Genomic DNA, 21,491 nt, shown 5'->3' with positions numbered 1-21,491 from the left:
CGCTTTCAGTGTTATAAGAGACATGTTGAAATGTCACCCCACCCACCAGCCCAGACTGAGGTGCTGTGCGTCACTGTGCCTGCTGGGGGCGCCCATACTGCCCTCAACATCAATAAGCAAAGCTCCAGCACAAATCTGAGAGAACACCTCCGGCCGCCAGGCGGCAGCATCGGGCGCTCGCAGCAAGCCACGCCCCACTGCGATTCTAGGACGTCCAATCACAACGGGGCGTGTCGCGTCGTTCAGTAGTGGGCGTGACGTATGACGTAGGCGCAATGGCGCCCGTACTCCAGGCTCTGATGTGGGGGCACTAGTGTGGGCGCTGAGTAGGAGTTGGCTGGACTTCTGAGAAATGGCTGACGGTAGGGACATTGAGTAGCATCATCCTATAACTCACGTCACGTTTATCCGCGTAGCGTAATTCATTGTGCATTTTATTAGTCTGCAACCCGTGGCATGCTGGGAATTGTAGTTTACAGCACAGCGGTTGTTGTGATGCTACATTGCAGTATCCAAAAGGCTAAAGTTAGAGTGTCATTTGCAATGTATATAGGGAGATGTAAAATTCTATGGCAACCAATCAGAATCTACCTATCATTATTCTGCAGCCCTTTCCAAAATGAAACCAGCAACCATATTGGTTACAATGAGTACCTCTCCCATTTGGCTTTTGCTTTAGTATTGATGCACCCTTAACCTGTTATGAGCAGCTTCTTGAGCCTTGTAGGCATTGCTTAGTTTGAAGAGAAAAATTACCAGCTCACCTCTCCTTTGATAATGGGCACTTGAAGTAGCGTCGGCACGGACCACCTTGCTGCTCAGGCAATTGTTCCACTCCAAATACGAAAAAGGTCACGGTCCAGCCAAAACTCCAGTTCAATAAAGCTTTATTTAACACGCATCATGGAAGGTTCCAATACATTAATTGTGTCTCGGTGTCCACCGAGACGCAATTAATGTATTGGAACCTTCCATGATGCGTGTTAAATAAAGCTTTATTGAACTGGAGTTTTGGCTGGACCGTGACGTTTTTCGTATTTGAAGGCATTGCTTAGTGCACTGCTCACTCTGTATTGTTGGGCTACATGATTTACTGGTATTTGTAGTTCCATGGCCCTGCAGTGTATACAGAAGGTATATAGGATCTGGAGATATAGTATAGTTAGGCAGCGGCACGGCATACCGTAGACTTGAATAATGTGGATCTGAAGTATTATTATTGATGCTATATGACCATGGCCATAAAAAACTACAACTCCCAGCGTGCTAAAGGTTTAAGACCCTTTCATGATTGCATACCTCACAACTTTTGGGATAGAGGAAGAGGGCCTTTTTTTCTAAACCATGTCCATTGTCCTACCCTTGAACATATTATATCACCCGTCACCCTAAAAAAATGCTGTAGCACTACCCCAGTATTAGCAGTGTCAAACTGCTATGCTTTATCCAAACCTTCCGATAAAGCTAGAGAGCACTGCACTGCCACACACTTGGAACGCCAGGCCTCAGGGTGCGTTCACACATTCCGCTAGCGTTCATAACGCGACACTAGAACACAGGGGGCGGGGCTCGGGCAGATCTCATATGCGTTTCCCCGGAAACGCATGCAATGGATAACCTGATCGCATGCGTTTCTCTGGAAACGCATATGTGATTGCCCCGAGCCCCGCCGCCTGTGCGCTAGTGTCACCTTATTTACACGACGTTAGTGGAACGTATGAACGTGTCCTCACTTCACAGCAGTCTGGTGTATTCTTGAGGAGGCAGTGACTGCCACATGAAGCCTGGCATCACCAACGGCCTATGGTGTGCTAGGTCCGGTCTAGGGGAGAAGCAGTGCCTCGGACCTCCCGCTCATGAAAACGCCGTGCGTTCTGAGGGTATGGCAGTTCAGTATTTGCTAGCTTTATCTGAAGGTTCTGATACAGCTAGCAGTTTAACACTGTGCACGAGCCTCCTCCCGTGGCCCCCTGTGCACGAGCCTCCTCCCGTGGCCCCCTGTGCACGAGCCTCCTCCCGTGGCCCCCTGTGCTCGAGCCTCCTCCCGTGGCCCCCTGTGCTCGAGCCTCCTCCCGTGGCCCCCTGTGCTCGAGCCTCCTCCCGTGGCCCCCTGTGCTCGAGCCTCCTCCCGTGGCCCCCTGTGCTCGAGCCTCCTCCCGTGGCCCCCTGTGCTCGAGCCTCCTCCCGTGGCCCCCTGTGCTCGAGCCTCCTCCCGTGGCCCCCTGTGCTCGAGCCTCCTCCCGTGGCCCCCTGTGCTCGAGCCTCCTCCCGTGGCCCCCTGTGCTCGAGCCTCCTCCCGTGGCCCCCTGTGCTCGAGCCTCCTCCCGTGGCCCCCTGTGCTCGAGCCTCCTCCCGTGGCCCCCTGTGCTCGAGCCTCCTCCTGTGGCCCCCTGACATCATGTAAGGAGGTAGCAGGGGCTGATCCTGACCCCGATGCTACAGCTGCTCTTCAGCTCTAATGTACGGGACAAACCGGGGAAAAGAGGAGCAGCCTGGGACATTCTTCCAACAGCCTGGGACGGCGGGATAGTATTCAAAACCAGGACTGTCCTGCCGAATCTGGGACGGTTGGGAGATATGAATAATGCCCCTTCCTGTGGCCAGCCCCCTAAAGACCTATAGAATGTAACTCAGCAACACATAATACCCCCTCTTTATCCAACCTTTACATTGTTCCTCCATTTATCTCCCCTTCACATATATATAATACTTTCTGTACTCCTACCCTCTCGCCTCCTCATATTGTGGTCCCTCTCTTACCCCCCTTCCAATTGTGACCTCCTGTTCTCCTTCCTCAGTCATATTGTGGCCTCCTCTCTTTCATCCTGCATCCCCCTCATATAGTGTCCTCCACCTGTCTGCCCTCATATTGTGGCCTCATGTCATCCCGTGATCTCCTCCCTCATATTGTGGCCTCCTATCTCCATCACATTGTGGCCTCCTGTGGGGAACGGGGCAGCTCATCGTTATACCAGTGATGTTGGTCCATTTTATCGCTATACTTCTCACACAGTGGGCGTTATTTATTTTCAGTGTTTATGTGTTTTCTAGTTATATACAATGGATAGGTGCTAAGTGCTTCTAACTCTAAGGCCCCTTCCACACTTGCGTTGCAGATCACGTCAGAGTTTGATCAGGGTGCGATCAGGGTTTGGTCAGTGAAAAACGCGCATTTTGCATCGGAGTGCAATCAGTTTTCAGTCAGAGTTTGTTCAGTGTCTCAGTTTTTCACGCGCGTTTTTGATGCAATTACAATGCGTTTTTCACGCGCAGAAAATGCGCAAGAAATGGACTCAGGACTGAGCGCTATCTTTTCTATGGCAATTGATGCGTGAAAAACGCATTGCACTTGCATTGCACTTGCGTGCGTCTCAGAGTGCAATGCGTTTTTGATGCATCTCCATAGACTTGTATGGTGCGTTTTTCACGCGCGTCACTTGCAAAAGTAGAGCATGTCGAGATTTAAACGCGCGTTAAAAAAAAACGCGCGTGTGTGTGTGAAAAAAAAAGCAAGTCTGAAAAGACCCATTGATTACAATGGGTCAGAGTGCAATGCAAGTTCTGCGCGTCAAAAGCACGCGCAGAAAACGTGCGTGAAAAACGCAAGTGTGAAAGAGGCCTAACAATTCCAGAGAAATCGACCATACCTGGAGGCTGGTGCATAGTGCGGTTGTAGAAAGACTACTAAAACCATCCGATACAATGCTAAAATGTTATAACACTGATAGATTTTAAAGTGGGTTACCCCACAAATCAAACATATCCCATATTTACAGCATAGGGGAAAATCTGTAGATCAGTGAAGGTCTGACTACAGTGACGTCCGACCTATCATGAGAATGGGAGTCCCTTGTAGCCGTGTTTGGTCGTAGGTCCAGTTGTCTAAGAGGGAAATGCTGCTCCATTCATGTCTATGGGGCGGGTGTGCTCTGCAGTCACCAATGGAGCTCCAGCGCGCCTCTGTGACCTCTGATATATCTGCTTAGGACACAAGGGTCTTCTCATTTATGAGGTCGGAATTGCACTGATTTCTAGCTTTTCTTTCAAGTGTGATTCTTGGGCTCCATCCTTTAAATAAAATCTGTCCACGGAACTGCAAATATGCTGCAAGGTGTATTATCTGGTTATAGATCTTTCCCATTAGGATCGGGGTCATTATGGACGTTCTGTACTTGAGTGAACCTGTGTTGTGAATTTCCTCTGGTGTCATAACCTCCTCTCACTTTCCTTTTCACTATTGTTCCCTTTATGTGGAATTGGAGCACTTCTTAGAAAGCTGCTGCACTTCCTGACTATGACCTTAGCTGAATGTGAACAAAAACTGGAGCAATGCCAATATTAACCCTGTATGCCCCTATCTTGGCATTGAACTCACAGTGTATATTTAGCTATTACAGAATGATGTTCTTCCTAATTTAATCCACATGTTTTGACTAAAACTGTCAATGTATGCCTTGGATTAACCCCCTGGTTTTCCAACTTAGCTACGCACCCACATTGAATGCTTTTACAAAAAAATTCTTTATTTTGCAGCATTGACTTTCAAGGGAATCTGTCATCGGGAAGGTCATTTTTACCTGATGACAGGTGACATATGAGCGGTTTGATGATTTAAAAAATTCTTTTTTCGTGAATCTGAATAATTCCACTGCTTTTTAATAATTTCTTTTGCATTACCTGGCTTCCTTCATAGGAATGTGGGCCCCGCTCACAAGAGCTTACAATCTACAGGAATACTCCTGCAAAGAGACGCTTGTATGTTACTTGTGAAGGATTTTCATTGTGATAAAAGTTTTATTCCATGCATTTGCTTAGGAATGAAGATGAAAGCGATAGCGGTGGTCCTGTCTGTGTGCCTGACCCTCAGTACATCCCACCTACACCGATCCTCCAATCATCCCGACGATGGACACTATGAGAATGGGGAACACAATCCTGACTATGACAAGAAGATGTTTTTAGGAGGCGAGGTACTTTAACAGACAATACCGTACATATAGGATTTTCTTTACTATCCTATAGATAAACCATTCCATAGTACAGGAGTGTATGAAATGGCCCAGCAATGAGCTATCTCTAGCACTCTCCTACTATGACCTGTGTGTTCCCTTAGTAGTGTAGATGTTGTGCTTATGTGTTACCTTACTACCTCTGCCCCTTCTTCTTGTCCACCAACAATCCTGTGATAAAATAATGTACGCTTATGTGCTAGCGGTTGTTTGGAAAGAGGACTGTTTTGTACCTTTTCACCTGTTGTTTTCCTGTAAGGAAGAAGTGGATGAATTTGCAGACCTGAGTCCGGAAGAACAACATAAGAGACTGAAATCTATCATTAAGAAAATTGATGTGGATGCCGATGGATTCCTCACAGTAGGTAGGAGAGATCGGTGTGCAGCTTGTAAAGAGAACCTACATGAATGCCTTTGTATTGTTCTTGGCTGTTTTAGTATAATAGTCAAATAATGTATTTTCATAATTATAATCCTGCAGCCTCTAAGCATATCCTTCACAGACTGTCTTAATGGTACCTGACACAAGGATTTAGTCCCACAAACTGTTAACCAGAGCAGTGACAGGATCATTCACATGAACGTATATACGGCGTATATACGTCTCCCATACACGGCGCCCCAAGGCTACATTCACACTACCGTATGGGGGACGTATATACGGCCGACATATATATGGCCGATATATCCCCCACAGACGGCAATGGGCTCACAGCGCCCTACGGGAGCGGTACGGTGCAGCACTCGTGCGGCACCGTACCGCTCCGTACCCCGGAAAATGATAGGAAATGCCATATCTTTCTCCGTAGTACGGCGCGGTGCGCCATAACTTCCTATGGAGCGGGGCGGGGGTGAGCTGCGCTCACCTCCTCCACCTCTCCCCATGCACTGCTGTTGCCCGGTACGGTACAGGCGGGCAACGGCAGTGTGAATGTAGCCTAAGGGAATGGTGCGGCACCGTTCCATAGCCGGGAAAAAGATGGGACATGTCCTATCTTTCGCTGAAATACAGCGCCGTATGTTACTATGGAGAGGGGCAGGGGTGAGCGGCGCTCATCCCCTCCTCCTCTCCCTGGCGCCGACATGTGCCCGCCGTGCTACGGTACGGCGGGTTTACGTTAATGTGAATGTAGCCTTAAACTGTAATTAAATAATCCTGGGATGAAACCAAACTTGTTAAAAAAGTTTATTGTATTAATATGTAAATTAACTGCAAGGCTACTGGGGTTTTTACAAAGTTAGGTTAGGTGTCGCAAAATGGCAAAAAAGTGGTGTTTTGGACATTAAGGGTCTATTTTCCGTTACTGGGTTCAGCGACAGGAATAACAGAGCACAAAACTGCTAATTCTGCAGACCCCTAGAGCACAATACTAGTGATCCGCATAACAGACAAAAAAATTATTTTCTCACTGCACTGCAGTTTCTTCTCTCCTCCATGTGCCGCGCTGCTCTGTGTTCCACGCCGGTTGTGTGCGGTAGCATTAGGACAACAGAGCTGTGCCAGGTGCAGGAGAGTAAAAAAGCATTCATTGGTACATGGAAGTTATGAAAATGTTTATTGGACTGTCAGCAGGGTGTGGACCACAAGTTATGGTTGCATGTAGCCTGCCTGCTGGTTGTGCACCCTACATCTAGGCCAATGATGGCGAACCTTTTACAGACCAAGTGCCCAAACTACAACCATAATCCATTTATTTACCGTGAAGTGCCAGCATGGAATTTTATACAGTAACTTACTGCTACCTGTTCCTCCACATCTTTCAATTGTATCGGCCGCCTGAGGCCACCAATATAGTTGCCAGAGGAAGGCAAATTGAGACTATCTTTGTAGCTTCTCTCCAGGGCCTCTGTACAGGAAGAATGGTTGGTCCAGTAGGACGACCTCCAAAGATAATGAAGTTCTGTCAACACCTTCTTACTTTCCACGCAGTTCCAAACATCCAATAAAGTATTGCTTTAAAATAGTGCTGAGAGCAGCATCTCTTAAGTTGAAGATTCAGTGTTTGGTGAACTCTGTCCTTGGACAATGGCCTGAGTGCCCGCAGAAAGGTCTCCGAGTGCCACCTCTGCCACCCGTGCCATAGGTTCGCCACCACTGGAGTGATGCTCCTCTGCTATTGATTAGAGGAACAAGGCACTGGGAAGGAATGCCTGAATTTATTTCAGCACTGCTAGAGGGACCTGGAAAGCAGGACTGTGAAGTCTGTCCATTTTGGTGGAGGCGACTCCACAGCAGTGCTTACAACACATGTCAGTGTAACTAGTACCTTGCTCAGTAAATCTACTAGTGATCAAGTGACTGCATGCTCATATCCTCTTGTGGGAATAAAAAAATGTAAGTTTAAAAAAAAAAAAAAATTTTTTGGTCTTGGATACTTTATATAACTCCCCCTAAAGCCAATAAGAGCAATATAAATACCGTATAAGCCAACCCGAATAGAAGTCTACTTTTACCGCATAAAACTGGGAAAATCTATTGACTTGAGCATAAGCCTAGGGTGGGAAATGCATTGGTCACGGCCTCCCCCCAGTATATAGCAACTGGCATCGGAGTGTTTGTGCTGGCTGCTGGCACGCAAAATATTATTGCAGCGGAGGCTGACGTCGGAGCTTGCCACTGCCAGACAGATGGAAGAGAAGAACTGCGCGCGGGGGGAAGTTATTAACTTTCTTTTTTTCAATGACTCAAGTTTAAGCCGAGTTTGGGTTTTCCGCACATCTTATATATTGATGGTACCGCCCCCCCTCCCCCCCTGAATATTATGGAAATGTTCATGGTATATTAATGATCACTATGTTTTTTCAGCTTTTCCTTTCTTGCTTTGTGAACGTTTCTATGTCTCGTGTTTCCCAAGATGAACTGAGCTCATGGATTCAGAAGTCCTTTAAGCATTACATCCTTGAAGACACCAAGGAGCAGTTTGCAGAAGTTGACCTGGATAGGGATGGCACTGTAACCTGGGAGGAATATAACATCCACATGTATGATCGAATCATTGACTATTCGGAAGATACTGTTCTTGACGACTTTGAGGAGGAGTCTTTCCGCCGAGTAAGAGGCATAAGATTTTAGTAATTATTTACATTTTAATATTCGGCTCTTTGTCCATATTTTTAGACTGGATAAAACTATTATTTCTTTCATTAGCTTGTTTATTACTATATCATATAAAAAGTGGAAAAGTGGCAGCATTTTTTATAAAAAAGTATATTCAACATCCCTATTCTGGTACCTCTTCAGAGCATAATAGGTTCTATTGGTTATGTCCAGAAGCAGAAGGTGGCACAACACAGGATCTTATAACCAGAAATCTCAATACACAGTAGCTGGATACCATATTAAACAATAAATGTTTTCTTTAAGATCCACTTGAAGGACAAGAAGAGATTTGAACGTGCTGATCAGGATAACAATTCTGTATTGGACTTACAAGAGTTTACAGACTTTGAACACCCAGAAGAGACCGATCATATGTTGGTAAGTAAATGTGTTAATAGCACGGTACTTTGAATTATTATTATTAAACTTAGTCCAGCTCAGTTTTTTTGGTCATCTTAGCAGTTCTAAGATGTGTTTTTTTTTCTTTTTCTTCTGATCTGTAACTGAGGAGCTTCACTATTGAGCATGTACATAAAGTGCAGCCACATTCATTTAAAAGCCTAGAAGAGAGGTGCACAACCTGCAGCCAGTGAGCCACACGCGGCCTGTAAAGCCTCAGGTTGAGACCCACACCTTACTGACTGTCCGAGTTCAATGAGCTCTTCTATTACTGATGGAAGTGTTCATTGGAGCAGGAGGCTGAGTATTGTGAGTACAGCTGAGAAGTCCTTACTGCTTTCTGGTCCTCTCATGATGATCCGCTCTGTATCCTGACTTTTTATATGCACTGGTGTCAGGACCAAGAGCAGAACAGGAGTGGCAAGTACTTGTCAGCTGCACAGTACTGCTCCCAGGTCCTCTCCGGCTCCTGGCACAGTTCTGCTCCGGCGGATGCAACCAGCACGGGTTGCAGAACGGCACATAGAGGAGAGAAGAAGCTGCAAGGAGGAGAGGAGAGGATTTATTTATATTTTATTTTATGCTCTAGGGGTCTACAGTATTATTTGTCTACACTGGGGGTCTCCAGTGTTATTCTATGCTATTTGGCCATCTACTAAATATCTGTAAACATGAAAGCTAGAAGTGGTTGTTCCTTGAATTACGCATTTCATGAACCAACCACACTGCTAAGGACAGGACTCGGGAGCCAAGTAATACATGATACTAGGAGTCCTTTCTTCCTTGCAAAACTGGAGCTCTGTCCTGTTCTCCATTGAAGTCTATTTGACCAGTCAGCTAACAGGATACCCCAAACCCAGAAGTCCAGAGGAGATCTTGTACTTGCATTCACCTGTAATGTTGATTGCCAGGTGTCCAACAATCCCTTTAATTATTGTAATCATTTATGGAACTGCATGGTTCTGTATACATATATACAGATGGCTGACGCTAAGGGTTTAACTGATGTACTTTGCATGTGTTTACAAAAAATGTCTGAAATCGGCCTCTGTACTCTAAAATTGCAGCTGTAGTATATACACACCGAAACACATGGAAACTTGTAATAGTTTGTGCAATAGTTACCAGGACTGTTGAATATGTTTATTTCAGCTGGTGTCCCCTACATTGTAACCTTCCTTCTATGGAAGATATGAGACAGGGGGTGATGATCAAGCAGGTTGGAATACAAGTTCTTGACTTTTTTTTTTGTTTTTGGGAGATGAGCTGCTGCCAGACTCTCTCTGTTCATTAGACGTTCCACAATTGCATGTGTGTCTGGAGAAATGGCTGTCAGATGGAAGCATATAGCAGTATATTATTTATTTGAGGCACTAGTGACTCTCTCTCTGCTGTCTCTAACATCATGTGCTCTCTCTTCTTGAAACTTCTTGTCTTTCCACCATCTATTAACCGACCCAATCATGACCTCTACACCTCTGTCTGTGGGATCATTATAGGCCCGCTGTCCTGGGCTTGTGCTGGACTCCGATCTCTCCTTTGTACCGTATATGAAATCTCTTGCTCGCTCTTGCTGCATGCATCTCAGAAACAGCCCCAGAATTTGCTAATTACTCACATTTGAGACCTCTAAAGTACTAATTGTTGCTCTGATTCACTCTCGTCTAGACTACTGTAACTCCCTACTAATTGGTCTTCCACTCACCAAACTCTCACCTCTACAATCTATTCTTAATGCAGCAGTCAGGCTTGTCTATCAGACCAAACGCTACACGGATGCCTCCAGTTTGTGTCAATCACTGCACTGGGTACCAGTCTCCTTGGAAATACAGTTTAAATAAACAAAGCTCTGCACAATGCTGCACCTCCCTATCTCTCTTCTCTCATCTCAGTCTATTGCCCCACCCACTCGATCTGCCACTGATCTTAGATTGATCTCTACTTTAATTTTACTCTCTCATGCACGTCTCCAGGACTTCTCATAAATGCGCCAATTCTTTGGAATGACCTTCCCCGAACTATCAGCCTTACACTGAAACTCAAAAGTTTCAAACATGCTCTTAAAACCCATCTTTTTAGGCAAGATGACTTGCTAACAACATGAAATGTCAACTCTTTTTACTAATCCATCCTATGTCCTCCTCCCGTCTGTAATCCGGCAAACGCCAGATAGATGCCAAGCTCCAGGCTTCTCTGCAGTCACTTTCACCTTGGACTTTGTATATAAGATGGTGGCTGATGGCTGGTTCAAGCAGCAGAATTTTTATTTATTAAATCATTTTATATTATTCCCTTATGAAGAACGTCTGGACCATAATACAACCTCTTATACCTCTTGTGACACCCCTTCATCCTCATAGACTGTAAGCTCTTGTGAGCAGGGCCGTCACTCCTGTTGTTTCGTATGACTGTTTGTACTGTGTAATTTTATTATTTTATTTGTATATGTAGCCTATGATTTGTAAAGCGCTATGGAATATGATTGCGCTTTATAAATAAAGATTATTATTATTCAACATATTTTCACTACAAAATGAAAACTGTGGCTTCATCTACTATTTTTACACAATGCAAAAAAACTTTAAAAAATACCAAGACATCCTGGAGTGGCATGTTATTTTAAACATGACATATACTGGGGATTTTGTGGTGCATGCGCCAAACATAGTGCCAAAATGTGAGGTTTGTTGTGAAAGGCTGGTGTCTCCCCCTAATATTCATATTAATTCTATGCCATCCCATCTTTTTAGGAATTTGTAATTGAAGGAGCCTTGGAAGAACATGATAAAGACGATGATGGATTCGTTAGTTTAGATGAATATCTTGGTGAATACTCACAGGATCCAGGTATATCAACATGATATGGCACATTTTAGGACACTGGTGGTGAACCTATGACACGGGTGCCAGAGTTGGCACTCAGAGCTATGTCTCTGGGCACCCAGTCCATCATTCCAGAGTTTACAAGACAGGACTCAAGGCCTCTCCTGCAGTCCCAGGCAGCCCAGGACATGCCACTCCTAGTGCTATTTTAAAGCAACACATCCTGAGGTGCCTGAGACTGCAGGAGTGAGAAGGGAAGGACAGATCTGGATTATCCTTAGAGCTCTTTCTCTGGGCCCTGCAACTCTTCCTGATCCTGGAGGGAAACTACAATGATAATCCAAATTTCTTGTCCTCCATTTTACTGTATTGATGTCCTCCGTACAATGATACGATTGAGCGTTGTGACAAAGCAGGAAGCAAAACATTACTGCTTAAATTGCCCAATTTGCACTTTTGAGAAATATGTCGGCTTTGGTTGTAGTTTGGGCACTCAGTCTCTAAAAGGTTCCCCATCACTGCCCTAGGAGAATACAGATTTTACTGTATAAATGCTGAGGAGCTTAGAGAGGACCTGTCAACCTAAAAAAAACGCTCTAGCTTTATGCCGCTATGAGGCTATGGCAGTGTAATGTTTGCTAGCCTTATCGGAAGGTTCTGATAAAGCTAGCAGTATAACACTATTACTGGGGTAGGGCTAGGGAGCTGCTTACTATGGTAAGCTGCTCCAAGAGCGTTTTTTTAGGGTGAAAAGTTTTAACCTCTTAACGACTTAGTTCTTTTTCATTTTTGTGTTTACATTTTTTGCTCCTACCTTCAAAAATCTATAAAATCTTTATTTTTTCATGTATAGAGCTGTGTGAGGGCTTGTTTTCTCCGTAGCAAATTGCACTTCATAGAGTTGGTATTTAATATTCCATGCCGTGTACTGGGAAGCAGTGCAAAATTCCAAATGCAATGAAATTGGTGAAAAAACACCAATTTTGGGTTTGGATTTTAGGGCTCTCACTGTGCTCCCCAAATGATATGTCTCCTTTATTCTTTGGGTTGGTACGATCACAGTGATACCAAATTTATATAGGTTTTATAATGTTTTCATACGTTTACCAAATTCAAAACCTCCTGTACAAAAAAAAAAAAAAAAATTCTTCATTTTGCTATATTTTGGCTCTAATACCTTTTTCATACTTCAGTGTATGGAGCTGTGGGTGGTGTCATTTTTTTGGGACTTTTGATGATGTTTTCAATGCTGCCGTTTTGAGGCCTTTTATATTTTGCAAAATGACTAAAAAGTGGCATTTTTTTACTTTGGGCACTATTTTCCGTTACGGGAATAACCGTTATTATATTTTGATCGGACATTTTCGGACGCAACGATACCTAACATGTCTATGATTATTACTGTTTATATTTAAATCGGTTCTAGAGAAAGGGTGGTGATTTGAATATTTTAAAACTATTTTTCAGACCCCCCTAGGATATTTAAAGGGGTTATCCGGGTTTTAGAAATTACCTAGGGGAGGGCTAGTTAAACATTATGAACATGTACTTACCTCCTCCTGCGCCGCCGATGTCCCGCGCCGCAGTCCCTTCGATCCGTGCCCCTGTTTGTTTACAGGGCACGGAAGCCGCGCACAGGGAGCTTCCGGTCCGCGATGTGGCCGGCTCCTCCCATCCGTCCCTATCTCTCAGCGTTGTAAGCGCTGGGAGATGGTGCGTATGGGAGCATCCGGCCGGCCGGAAGCTCTCTGTGCGCACTTGTAATGAAACCGGCGCACAGAGAAGACCGGCCGCGGCGCGGGACATCGGCAGCACCGGAGGTGGTAAGTACATGTTTATTGTGTTTAAATAGTCCTCCCCAGCCCGGCCATAAGAAATTTTTTAAACCCGGATAACCCCTTTAACCCTAGGTTGTCTGATTGATCCTACCATATATTGCCATACTACAGTATGGCAGTATATGGGGAGTTCCAAATCATATATTACAATGGGCAAATAGATGGGATAGCATGTAATAGAAGGGACAAAATGAGACAGCCTCGGGCCCTCTCCATCCTCCCGCTCCGGACACGTGCCATACTGTTACGGCGTGCGTCGGTAAGGGGTTAATGTCCTAGTATGCATTGTGCAGATGGAATGGCTACTCTCTGATACATAGTGATGATGATGTCAGTGGGGTTGAGCAGTTAGTAATCGTTTTACCTTTTCTCAAGAAGCTACTGAAGATCCACAGTGGCTGATCATTGAAAAAGACCGATTTGAAAATGACTACGACAAGGACGGTGATGGGAAGCTTGATCCTACAGAACTGCTGTACTGGATTGTCCCAAATAATGTCGGGGTGTCACAGGATGAGGTAAAGCAGCTTGTTTGGTGTAAAAGGTCTATGTATCATAAAAGATGCCACTTCTGTGGCCAGGGAGTTCTTTACAAAGTACCACTGGTCAAACACATAATATAATGCAGCCACTATGTCGACCCCAATATGAACAATACAGAACTTTTTACTTGGGAAATCCAAGAAAAATTAGGTAGCTATGATGAAACCTGATTATGGATGTCGCTATTAAAGGGAACATGTCAGCAGACATTGAATGACTACCAGTATATGGTAAAGCAGCTTAACACCTTCCTTATCATATTTCTTTCATGTCCCATCATGGTGGCATCATCCAGAAAATCAACTTTGAAGTGAGATGTAAATTGGAAATGTAAAATGGAGGTGGAGAGTTTAACACTGAAGTCAAGCTCTTCTTCTCCACAATGCCTCCTTTGCTGTAATTGATAGCCGTGTGTTCAGGTTTATCACTAATAGGCTCTTACAGTGTCTGGTGTGTGATGTCACTCATAGCAGAGCAGATGTTCTAAGGCGAGGAGAGCTTGACTTCATCTATAAACTCTCTGCCTCCGTGAATTTATAAAACCATTTAAAATCTATTTACACGGTAGATTTTTCTGGTCTGTGGAAGAAACACGAGCTGGAAAATATTAAACTGCCTGACAACTTACTGATAGTGGTTTGTTAGGTCAATTTCTGCTAACTGTTTTTTTTTTTTTTTTTTAAAGAAATCCACCATCAAAATCCAGCATGAAAAACTCATAGATCCAGGCACAGGGACTGTGGTAATATTCTTAAATTAGTTTTCCATGCCCTCCTTCCTTCTAAAATTAACTATTAAATGCTAATAAAGAACCAGAAGGGCTCCTGGGGGTGTTACTCCGAGCTTAAGCTTCACGGGCTGTTACACCTTCCCCCACCCACTGTGAGCTGAACCATGCTCTGATACTGTGAAAATAAATCAGGCAGAGGTTGGTGGGGGAAGTGCTGAGGGAGCAGAAGGAACACAGTGTAACAGCCTGTGGAGCTGCACCACAGAGGGGTTCTGGTAATAGCTCCCAGAGCCCTTCTGGCACCTTTAGCATAATTTTAAAAGTTGAGTTTAGAAGGAAGAGGCACAACAGTCTTGGTGCCTGGATCTATGAGTAAGTATCCCTGGTTTATCCACGCATGATTTTGATGGTAGATTCCTTTTAAGGAGACAGCCTTTTGTTTTCGAGAAAAAAAAAATCTGTATCGGACAGACGAGTTTGGATAGAAATGGTGGACACTTTATTCTTTTCTGCTAAGAGTTGTTCTTTATTGTCTTATTTGTATTTTGCTTCTATCTTGCAGGCAAATCACCTGATCGAGTCGATAGACAATGACGGCGATGGGAGACTTTCTGAGGCTGAAATTCTACAAAACAGAGACATATTCTTAACCAGCGAAGCCACAGACTATGGACGTCAGCTCCAAGACGAGCACTTCTACCATGATGAACTCTAGTTTACCCGTCCTGAACACAACTATTTTATTTATAGAACTTATTCGTGGTCACTAAAGTCACTTAAGAAGATTTAACCAAAACTTTGCAGTTTTCCATTCCCATAAGTTTCTCCAGTCTGAAGCTAATTTTAGACAAATCTTTTCATTCCAGAGCAATGACCTTTGCAGCTCCTGTGTAGGAGACGTCTTCAGATACTGTGTGCTATCGGCTTAGGGAGTGATACATCTGCTGGCATATCTGAGGCCACTACATAGGAGTTTCCCGTCAATGTACACAATCAACTTAGTTCTTATTTTATTATAATGTTATTTCTACTAAGTGAAGCAGAGATATTACTCTCCTATACATAGGCAACAGTAACTGAAGTAAATCAGTGGTATATCCACTATACCCAGTTCAGGGAATGAGTGCAGTAAGACATGGAGAGCCCTGCATTTACCCCATCACTGCATTATGGGAATCATGTAACACATATGTTTGGCCTGGAGAGTTCCTTTAATGAATCTTTGTACTAAGTAGCACCCTTGGTCCCAACATTCTGCTTACTAATTCACCACCACTCCCATCCCACTGAAATCCCCAGGGATGTCTGCTCATCAGATCTTAGTACATATAGAGAGGCATAGGACAAGGTGGATGACTCCAGCCCTGTACAAGATGTTAGTTGATTCTAAATAGAAGTTACTGGAGCATCCAATAAGCATAACAGACCTTACCCCATATAATTGTATTAGGTGCAGTAGCTGGAGATGGATCCTTCATGTTAGATATGACTCTTATTTTATATATATTTTTACATACTGTGAAGTGACCAATAGATATTTTTAATTATCAAACAAATTGACCTTTTAGTTTTTTGTTAAAAATTACAACAGTGGAAGAGACTTAAAAGGAACGAGTGCTGCACCCTAGATTAATACCTTAGATGTAGATTTGTTCCTTTTATCTACAGATCACTTTGCCCATTCATTATCAAATAATATATTATCCTTATGTACTTAGATTGTTCTCTTAGGCACTTATCACATTATTTCCTGATCATGGATGTGACGAGTGCCGTGCCACAGACCGATCACTATACTGGGGATTGAACTGTGTGCATGATATATGATGCAGAGAGTTCTTACTTACCCGATAAGTATCAGAGCTGGCAGTCAGCTTAAAGGAACGTCTCTGCATCTGCCACTTGAAAACAGATCTTCCTTACTGTGCCAGGACACAAAGAAAGAAACGGGCGACAACCTTTTGTTGGTGCCAGTGTATCGACCATATTAGCTATAACTCAAGGGAATCTTCTAGATTTTTTTTTTAAAGGAACATTCCAATAAAAGCTACTTCATTGAATAATGTATGGTGCAGGGCCTAAGGAGCTTGACTTCTTTTCATTGTATACCTAGACACGTGCTAGAACCTAGAGTCCTGCTCCTCCCTTCAGGCCCTGCACAAGGTATAATTCAATGAATTGGCTGTTACTGGAGTGCTCCTTTAAGTAAAGCTGATCTGGCAAGCTCTGTGTAGCACAGCGTAATCTGTGTTTGCTATATAAATAAAGGAATTATTATTATTATGAATTAAGAGGTTGACCACTGTTTTACAAAAATTGCCCATGTTCCTTTATTGTCTTAATAATAATCCCTGAATGTTCATCAATCGATTCATGATCCCTGATACTTACTTTAGTGCTCTCTGTAAACTCTCTGTGTATCTTTGTTAGATGTCTGTGCACTGATGAATAAGAGGGACATGCAGCAGGATATTATGACTTCTCCTGCTACCCCCTACAGTCTCCCTGTGTCTGTCCGTGGCACAGTGGGTATCGCTTTAGGACGGAGGGAGTGAGCAACAGGAAGTTGTGCATATATGCAGAGGGCAGCATGGTAAGAACAGGCAACGGTACAGGTACATACATAGTACATACAGAGATATGTCTAATGGCACATATTTATTGAAAAGTGGCCAACCCCTTTAATGGCCTTTTCTAAAGACAGACATTGAATGTTAGATCAGAGTGGGTTACATGTCAATAACCCCAGCTGTTTGCAGAGGGGTAAGCACAGTGATTGCTTGCAATGGAGATAATCCCCCATGGATCTCATTTACTAAGTATATGACATACAGAAGATCTTGAGTATCTACATAACCTGGAGACTTCACTTTTTGGAAGGACATCTACCAACAGGATCATGGATTGTGAACCATGCACACTGACCTACCGGTGCTCCCCCTTTGGCAGGATCTGCTCTTCTTCTAGCTTCTTATGCCCTTACAAAAAAAGGCTTTTAAAATTATGTAAATAAACCTAAGGGGCTCCGGGCTCAATAGCTGTTAATAGAGCCGGGAGCCACTCAGGCTCATCTGCATAATTCTTAAAGCCTTTTTTCTTAAAAACAAGGGCATGGAAACCTTTAAGAAGTACAGATCCTGCCAGAGGGGACACACATCAATTTGTCAGTGCGCTTGGTTTATGACGCTTCATCCTGGTGGAGATGTCCTTGAATCTTCTGGGGAACAAAGTTGAAATCTACCTCTATAGTGACATCTAGTGTAGTGTGTAAGAATTGCACTCTTTTCTGTTCTATGTATGGCAGCCATAGGGCTACTTTTCCCACTCAGTATATTGTTATGGACTGTGACTGTATGTGTGTAGCCTGAGCTTTATTACATTTGAGCACAATAAATAACTAATTTAAATTCTACTCTTGATTCACAAGGTTTTATTTGTGTTCTATATTGGCCACATCACACTGCAAATAGGAGACAGGTTGTGGAAAAATACTATTTTAGGAACTTCTGTCCAATGCTTCATGTTGTGGCCTAAATGGAAAGCGTATACATAAAATGTCTCCCTGTGGGGGACCTGCATTACCTGGACAGCCTATTGATTTAAAGGGGGTTTACCATAAAAGATATTTCTCCCCTACCCAATCTCTGCCCGGATCCAATCTGGGCAAGTACCGTACACAGCTGTGAGAATGTACCCTTAAACAGATACAAGGCTGTACTTAACTAGATGATACGTTGGGTGATATTCTTAAACATTCACTGGAGATCAAAATTAGAGAACAACACAATTTCCTAAATGTCAAGGCCATTGTGTAGTCCTATGTGAATGTATCCAAAAATGTGAAAAATAGTATTTTAAAGGGATTGGATACTTTACCTCATGTTTTGTGTAATGTGTGTGTAAGTGTTTGGGGCAGGATATTGGGTAGTTTACCAATATACATCTATTAATAGTTCTGCTCTGCTTTCTTGATATGTAAAGTGAAGCCTCCTGTCTTTTACCTCATCATCCAGACATTCCTGTACACAAAATGGCCGCAGATGGAGGGTCATGTGATCTCTATCTGTCCAAGTGCCAGTTAGAGATCACATGACCCTCCATCTGCGGCCATTTTATGGACAGGGCTGTCTGGCTGATGAGGAAAAAGACAGGAGACTTCACTTTACATATCAAGAAAGCAGAGCAGAACTATTAATAGATATATATTGGTAAATTACCTTATATCCTGCCCCAAACACTTACACACACATTGCACAAAACATGAGGTAAAGTGGCCAACCAAGTTTATTTCATAAATTGTATATTTATAGAAAAAAAATGTAAATGAGATAATTGCAAAAGAACACTGATCAAAATTGGAAAACAAGTGTGTATAGAAGTCAGTGAAAAGTGTGGGGGCAGTGTTATGGTTTGGGTTCGGTTTTCAGCAGTAGTTGGACCTCTCATGCAGTTACATGGCAGAGTGAGTGTAAGTGTGTATCAGAACCTTCTTCAACAACATGTTTCCTTCCTTGTGTTCTTCACCCAATCAGGCAGGAAATTTCATACAGGACAATGCCCACTGTGACACATCCCATTTGCTATCCAAGAGTCCTGCTCTAAACCCAAGAGAAAACCGCTGGAAAATCTTGGTGATAAAGTAAGAGAACTGTGGAAGATCTGCAGAAGTTACCTGTACATTGTTGACATTTGTAACCTTCATAAAATATATTACATTTTAATTATGATCATTAAGTTTTTTGCAAAATAAAGGTGTTATGTTGATATAATTTTGTAACACACAGTTACAGTGGCACGGTGTACCACTTACAAAAAGTCCATCAAATCAATGGAGATTATGTTATTTCTGAAAAATAAAATCAAGTCATACTTTGTTCTCTAATTTTGATCTCCAGTGTACAATGAATGGCACTGGCATAGAAACCCAGCTTGTTGGCCTGTGCTTGGAGACAATTCCATTTACAGACTTTTGAGAGGTTACCCTCAGAAACTAGAAGAAACTCTAGCGGCAGCCAGCTTGACATTATTATCGGAGACACTGTAAGAGAAATCAGTGGGAGCCACATAAATGTGGATTTTTTAAAAACAAAAAAAAAAAAAAACACCTAGAAAATAAGGGATTTGAACTTTAACCCCTTCCTGTTCCCTGATGTAACTGTACGTTAATGGTGATCGCCCGGGCCCAGAAGCTGAGCACAGGCAATCACCGCAGGATCCCGGCAGTATGCGAAGGCCGTGATCCTGCAGTAATAGCTGGGATTGCAAGTATCAGGATCCTGGCTATTTAACCCTATAAAAGCTACGGTCATGGGACCGGGATCAACAGCATCCTCTGTGCCGCTCATTTCTATGGCAGCCCTGATTAGTGATATGTTGTTCGCGAACAAGCCAGCACAAAGAGCCGGCTCTTGTTCGTGAAGGAGGGAGCTGGCTCCATTCCCCTAACCCCATCCCCCCGACCGGCTCGCCATGCCCCCTTTAACCTGATAAAATCGGGATAAAAGTGGAGTTGTGTGGGGTGACTGACCGGCCTGCGGCTCCCTATTATATACTTTATAGGGAGCCGTTTAGGAGCCAGTAGAGCCGGCTCTTCTTAGAGCGGAGTCTAATGAGCCAGCTCACTAAGAAGAGCTGTCATTTCCATCACTAGCTCTGATGTCCGAAGAAGGACCCCGGGGCTGCCTTCACTAAAAGCCTGTTAGATCTACATTAGTATTGCAGTATATTACACTGAACAAGTGATCAACTAATCACTTGTTCATATCCCACCCTGAGACAAAAGGTCGTTTTTTTTAGGTCATTTAATGGGTTGTGACTGTTTCATTTTTGACCGAAATTAATATATTATCTAAAGAATATGACAGATTGTAAATTACACTTCTATTTTGTTTTACCAAGTTGCCATGCTTTGTGCAGCGTTGCGTAATCTGTTGGCTCTACATAAATAAAGAATTATTATTATTATAACAACTGTGAAACAACTAAAGGGTTAGCAAACTTCTTAAAGATACATTGAAGGTTGTAGTTTCTAAAATGGAATAATTTATGCGGCTTTACTGTTATTTAGGCCTCTCAGTCACTTAATCCCTTCACGCTCCTATGAAGGGTGTATGAAGAGGGCACACGGGCTGAGCCCTCTTCATACAGAGATGGGCTTTGCTGCATATCGCAGCAAAGACCCATCGCTAACATCTGCGGTCGGTGCTTGCAACGATCACGTGGGTTAACCTTTTCTTTGCCGCTGGCAAAGTCGCCGGCGGCACTGAAAGCAATCGGTTGCCATGACAGCCTCGGGTCTTCGTTTGACCCGAGGCTGAATGGCTTCTTCCTATTCATTACAATGAGCCAGTGGTTAATGTATCCTAGATGGTCTAAGAAATAGTGAAAAAAAAGTTTAAAAAAATTAATAAAATATTAAAAGTTCAAATCACCCCCCTTTACCTAGAACTGATATAAAGCATAATAAACAGTAAAAATCACAGACACATTAGGTATCGCCGTGTCCCAAAATGATCGCTCTATCAAAATATAAAAACGGTTACGGCTGGTGGTGACCTCCAGAAGGCAAATGGCGCCCAAATGTCCAAAACGCGACTTTACCACCTTTTTATGTGACATAAATGTAATAAAAAATTATCAAAATGTTGCACAGTCCTCAAAATTGTAGCATTGAAAACGTCGTCTCATTTTGCAAAAAATGACATATCACACAGCTTTGTACCCCAAAGTATGAAAAAGTTATTTTTGAAAATGTATTAAAATGCAATAAAACCTGTATAAAATTGGTATCACTGTGATCGTACCGAATCAAAGAATAAAGTAGAGGTGTTATTTGGAGCAGAGAATAAAAGTCGTAAAAACTGAGCCCACAAGAATGTGACGTACACGCGTTTTCCCACTACATGGCAGGGAATAATAAATAACATCACAGGATGTTTTGGTACGCACAAAATAAGCCCTCACACAGCTCTGTACACAGAAAAATGAAAAAGTTATGGATTTTTGAAGGTGAAGAGCGAAAAATTAGTGAAAAAACCCTGCGTCCTTAA

General features: G+C 43.3%; 1 protein-coding gene across 2 annotated transcripts; it reads left to right on the top strand.

The window, feature by feature from the left end:
* Window positions 1-211: 211 nt before the first annotated feature.
* Window positions 212-17,854, top strand: RCN2 (reticulocalbin 2). Of its 2 annotated transcripts, none has more exons than XM_072156190.1 (8): window positions 212-362; window positions 4,816-4,970; window positions 5,269-5,374; window positions 7,865-8,061; window positions 8,374-8,487; window positions 11,259-11,355; window positions 13,548-13,687; window positions 15,005-17,854. In XM_072156190.1, exons 1-8 carry the CDS (start codon window positions 353-355, stop codon window positions 15,155-15,157), a joined length of 972 nt encoding a protein of 323 aa, XP_072012291.1. In that variant the 5' UTR covers window positions 212-352; the 3' UTR covers window positions 15,158-17,854. The 2 variants fall into 2 exon arrangements, with proteins under 2 accessions (XP_072012291.1, XP_072012290.1); XM_072156189.1 differs by having other exon boundaries at window positions 13,545-13,687.
* The last annotated feature ends 3,637 nt before the right edge of the window (window positions 17,855-21,491 follow it).

This window comes from Engystomops pustulosus, chromosome 6, assembly GCF_040894005.1.
Source record: "Engystomops pustulosus chromosome 6, aEngPut4.maternal, whole genome shotgun sequence".
Classification (NCBI taxonomy): Eukaryota; Metazoa; Chordata; class Amphibia; order Anura; family Leptodactylidae; genus Engystomops; species Engystomops pustulosus.
This window is presented reverse-complemented; position numbering and strand designations above follow the sequence as displayed.

What these genes read in the sequence shown, in the direction of transcription:
- RCN2 (XM_072156189.1), top strand. An exon ending in TGAATACTCACAGGATCCAG is followed by an intron (nt 11,356 to 13,544) that starts GTATATCAACAT and finishes CCTTTTCTCAAG; the next exon opens with AAGCTACTGAAGATCCACAG. An exon ending in TCGGGGTGTCACAGGATGAG is followed by an intron (nt 13,688 to 15,004) that starts GTAAAGCAGCTT and finishes TCTATCTTGCAG; the next exon opens with GCAAATCACCTGATCGAGTC.